At 35.0% G+C, this 5,676-nt stretch overlaps 1 protein-coding gene across 1 annotated transcript; it reads right to left on the minus strand.

The window, feature by feature from the left end:
- Window positions 1-1,315: 1,315 nt before the first annotated feature.
- Window positions 1,316-5,654, minus strand: HELRODRAFT_167941 (hypothetical protein; the record flags this gene model as incomplete). The annotated part of the gene is made up of 2 exons (XM_009013656.1): window positions 1,316-1,351; window positions 4,998-5,654. 2 exons carry the CDS (start codon window positions 5,652-5,654, stop codon window positions 1,316-1,318), a joined length of 693 nt encoding a protein of 230 aa, XP_009011904.1.
- Between the last annotated feature and the right edge of the window lie 22 nt (window positions 5,655-5,676).

Genomic DNA, 5,676 nt, shown 5'->3' on the forward strand with positions numbered 1-5,676 from the left:
CATCAATCTTTCCATCATCAGTATTTTCGTTGATGAACATTCAACAGAGGACCTTCTGAGAGCCGAATCCCTCGTGACGTCAGATGACGATCAAAAAACAGACGACAACAATAACAACGAAAATAAAAACAACAACAACATCAACACCAGCCACACTAACAATTCTTATAAATGCTTTCTGACAAAAAAAATTAATAATACGTATGGCAGAACGTTGGCAGACAGAATCAAATTCGTAATGAAAAATGTATGGATGAACATTTCAACGGCCTTCAAACGTTTCCTCACCAGAATGAAGGGTGGGGGTGGGGGTGAGGAGAGAACTGAACCGGCTGATGAGGCACTTCCGATGCACTCAAAACCTTTCTGCAACCTTTCACATCAACACCTCGGTCAGTTTCATTTGTTGGCAACCATTTTTAAATACTTCATAGGACGATCTCACAAAATCTATATCATTTCTTACATGGGAACATTATCAAAATAATTTTCGCTTACAAAACGCAATATGGGTTACCATTGTTCCATTCCCAGGTATTTAAACAAATGTATTTATAGTGCCTAACAAATGCATGTTCATGCGTGTTTCATTTCTATTCAATATTTCAATTCAATGTTTATTTGACGATGTGTTGCGTGCATTGTATGTAACATAGCGTAGTAAATAAAATAAATGGAATAATAAAAAAGGAATCGATGCATGATCTTCTTCCGTGTTTGCATTTTATATGACGTCACAGCCCGTGCCCATGGGCATCAATTGAGCATGGGTGATCTTGCGCGCGCGCTCTCTGGTCCTTGAAATTATTTTTATGATGGAATGCTGGTAAATACATACAAACGTACATTACATTATTATATATGTACACTTACATACATACGTACATTACATTATTATATATGTACACTTACATACATACGTGCATTACATTATTATATATGTACACTTACATACATACGTACATTACATTATTATATATATACACTTACATACATACCTAACACATACATACATACATACATACAAGCCTACCTATGCACTTTCCCTTGAATGAACTGATGAATGCACTATTAGATAGAACGTGCCGTCATCCACTTCACTTCACAATGCTAATCTCCCCCAGTGCACTGTGATGGACGGCTGGGCAAATTAGATACAAATGATTTTTTAAATGAAGCAATGCTTGCTTCAGTAATAAGCTGGATGACATTTCTAGAATTATCATTAAAATTTATTTTGTAAAATAACTGGCTAAACAATTAAAAACCACACGTTGCTAAATCTTACTGCTGATTATTTTAAAATGGCAAATATTTATTTTGATATGCTGGATGTCACTTTGAATTGTTGCTGGAAATGAAATTATAATACACTTTGATAAAATTGAAATGAAATTATAATACACTAATACACTTATGTCACTTTGAATTGTTGCTGGAAATGAAATTATAAGAATAGAATCAGAATGGCCTGCGTTGGGCCCCAACGAGTTATCGTATGTCAGAATCAACGTCAATGAAAATTTAAAAAAATGACAGGTCATTTTACGTAACTATTAAGTTATAAAAACGTTTAAAACAAAATTTTAAAAATTTTAGTTTAAATATTGTGATAAATGGTTTTTAGTTAATTTACTCATGGAAATATTTGAAGAAGTTGTACGCAATCATTGAAACAGCCGCACATTTAACATCGTCTCCAACTTGAGTTAATTTATCTATGTAGTAACAGGAGGAAAACTTCCTATTATTTTCCACTTACAAACATGAGTGAAATTTTTCGAGAGACTAAGAGATAAACAACCTCACGACAAATAACTTAAGTGATCGATTGAATGATTCATTGCTTGGGGAACTAAATGATAGAGAGAAGGAACGTAGGAGAAAAAGAAATGAATGAAAATGAACAAATCTTGCGATCGCCTGATTGAACTGATGAACAGGCCGTAGTACCGCGCCTTGTCGGACATCTTATCTTTTCTTGCTCATTCTATTTTACAATTAGGTTGTCTGCAGCTTTAAGCAATCACAACTACTTCTTTTGCACATGTTATAAGTGTTTCTTTTTTATTTGATTCATTTATGTGCCTAAACATTTTTTTATTTCCTAATTTAAAATTTAAGAACGGGGGGGCCACATGACTTGTAAGGTTAAAAGAAATTTCAAATCATATGAAGTGTTTAACTTTAGCTTATTTAACTTATTAAATTGAGAAAAAAAGAGCTACAAATTGTTAACATCCAAATAAAATAGAATTATCACGGTTGGAAATTAAAAATTAAGCAGCAGATAACGTAGGTACATGGAGAATGAAGTTGTTAATTTTCGATTTAGACAAGGAGATATTTCGATTGAACATCGGTATTGACCATCTTTAAACGTATTATATACCTATGGTACCAAACGTTGTTTTGTTGTATAGATCAAATTTTTAATTTTTTTTTTCTTGTCTACCTTATCTTTTATAGTTTTCTAATTGCTGTTTCTTACACACAGACATTATATATATATATATATTATTATTGAAACATTTATGAAGCGCTAATTAAACGAATCTCAAAAGCGCTATCTAACAAAAACTGAACTTAACAACATAATTGAAATAACAAACGAGAAATCATAATACATCGCACAAAAATAAAATTAAAATTTGGTCATAAACAGAAAAGTAACCGATTCAATATAACGAAAATACGAAATAATATTTAGAACATGTCGAATAAACAGAAAGAATTGATCAATAATGCATCACAATGAAAATAAATGAGTTTTCAGTTTCTTCTTGAAATCACGTAGGTTTAGGTCCGGATTTCTGAGAGCAGCAGGCAGGTTGTTCCAAACAGCTGGTCCAGAAACAGCAATGTTACGAGAGCCTATACGGAGACTCGTTGTTGGGATCAACAGCAGGTTTGAAACATCGGATCTCAAGTGTGGTCCAGACGCTTTTGAAGATTTCTTTTTGAACCTGTCAGACAAATAAGATGGAGCTAGACCGTTGATAGACTTGTAGACAAGTGTTGAAATTTTGAACAACACTCTTTTGTCGACGGTTAGCCAATAAAGTTCCTTCAATATTGGAGACACATGATCGTATTTTAGAGCTCCAACGACAACTTTTGCGGCTCGATTCTGTATTGATTGAAGTACAGCCATTGATCGATCAGGTAAGTCATAAAACAAACTGTTGCAATAGTCGACGCGTGAGTGCACAAATGCATGAACCAACGTCTGCAACGTGGATGTATCTAAGGATCGTCGAATTTGATTGATTTTCCTGATTTGAACATTCGGCTGAGAGCTTCTTAATGTGTTGTTTCATTGACAAACCTGAATCAATCATGAAGCCCAGATTAGCTGCTGTCTGACAAAATGGGATGACCTCATCCTTAACAGTTAGTGAATTTATATCTATTCTTGAAAGTTGCTGCCATGTTCCAATTGGTAAAAAAACAGTTTTGTTTTGGTTTAGTTTTAAACCATTGTTTTGCATCCACTTATTGACCCCAGACAAACATTTAACCAGTTTGTCCAATTCTGATTTAAAAGAATCTGGCCTGCTCGTAACAATAATTTGCAAGTCGTCCGCAAAAGCATGACCTGAAAAACCAAATGATTCTATTATCTTTAGTACTTCAGATGTATAGATCAGGAATAGAATAGGACCTAGAACCGAACCTTGTGGCACACCAGACAGCATGACATTAACCCTCAGACAATTTACCACCGAATGATACCTGTTGTGATCTACCTACCAGATACGACTCAAACCACCTCAGAACAGCACCAGAGATTCCAAAACTGCAACGTAGTCTTGTTAAAAGTACTTTGTGATCTACGCAATCAAATGCGGATGACATATCAAGAAAGACTAGCATTGCCACATTTTGTTCATCAATTGCCCCGTACACTTCTGAGAAAACTTGCAAAAGAGCAGTTTCAGTCGAATGGTACTGACGGAATCCAGATTGATATTTTGGCATTAAATTGTTATTGTTCAAGTAACTGAGTGTTTGCCTGGCAACCACACGTTCGATAATTTTGGATAGGAAAGACAGATTAGAAATTGGTCTGTAGTTCCCAACATCATTTTCGTCTAGATTATGTTTCTTCAGCAGCGGAGTTATGATAGCATGCTTGCAGCCAGAAGGAAACTGTCCCACATTTAAACTGCTGTTTATCAGGTCTGCCAAAAATGGTGCGAACAGTTTTATAAACTTCTTTAATACGTGGGTAGGTATTACATCTTGTTGACACGACTTTGTAGGTGAGTTTTGAACTAACTGTATTACCTCCTCTTTAGAAACCATAGAAAACGTTAAGAACAAACTATTATTGACACCTGATTGGAATTCTGCCAGGCTCGGTTGAGCATCGTTGTTGACACTATCTTTCAGCTTGCTTAACTTTTCATTGAAATAGCACATAAATCGATCAGGTGTTAGTTCATCCATATCCGAGCAGGATTTATCGTTACGACCCCTACAGAGAATGCTGTTCACAACCCGCCAAAGATTTTTCGGTTTCATCTTATTGTCATCAACAATTTTTGTCCAATACTGACGACGTTTTTTAGAGAAAAGTTCCGATTTATTCTTCAAAGCAGTCTTCCATTCATCTTAATGAATCAACTGTGAACTTTTTTGTATCTTCTTTCCATTTTTCTGCACAAACGCTTGGCTAATCTGCAATCATTATCAAACCACGGAGCTATACGAACGTTATTGGTGGTCACTGCACGAATAGGGACAACTTTATCAGCAATAGATTTTAACTCGTTATTAAATAAATGCAATTCCTTGTCTACCTCATTGCTTTGACATGATTTGGAGAGTGGAGATTCAAGCACGAGTTTGATGAAGTCATCAACATTCATCTGATTCCACATTTTAGAAACTTTTTTAATTCCAACCAAATATCCTCGAGTCATCGACAGTTCAGCCCAAATAAAACTATGATCAGAATAAATTCCACTTGGATGGACTAAACAATCATGAACTGGAAAATCCTCGGAGGTTACTATCAAGTCTAGTGTACCACCACGTAAATGTGTTGGTGCTTTTACACGATTGATGAGTTGAAAATTATCGAAGATTTCATTTAAATTAGCAGCATAAGGATCATTCGTCTTTTCAACGTGCACATTGAAGTCCCCGGTTAAAATAATTCGAGAACTGAGTACTGTAATGTTTTCCAGAATAGAAATCAGTTCTTTAAAAAATAATCCGGACAGCTGTGCAGAACCCGGTCTGTAAATAGCGAGCAAAATAAACTCCTGACTATTAACTGTGAACCTGACCGCCAAAACTTCAAATGTGGTAACTTTAGGTAAGGCTATTGTTTTACATTTTAAACATAGACGAAAAAATATTATCAATCCACCATGGAGAGGGTCGTTATCTCTTACACAATCTACAAAGCGGTAACCAGGAGGAGTAGATAACGCAATGGAGGGATTTTCTGATGAACCATGCCATGATTCAGTAACAACAAAAATATCCAAACCATCACTGATCAAATCATAAATGATGTTGTACTTTGAGCCAATCGATCTTATATTTAGTAAACCCAATTTTATTTTAACCACACAAAAGTTATTATTAGTCCGATCATTTTTAATTCCACCAATATTTCTACCAACAGCACCACCTTTCATTACATTGTTATTACCTACTTTT

The sequence above is a fragment of the Helobdella robusta genome (genome assembly GCF_000326865.2).
Source record: "Helobdella robusta unplaced genomic scaffold HELROscaffold_12, whole genome shotgun sequence".
Classification (NCBI taxonomy): Eukaryota; Metazoa; Annelida; class Clitellata; order Rhynchobdellida; family Glossiphoniidae; genus Helobdella; species Helobdella robusta.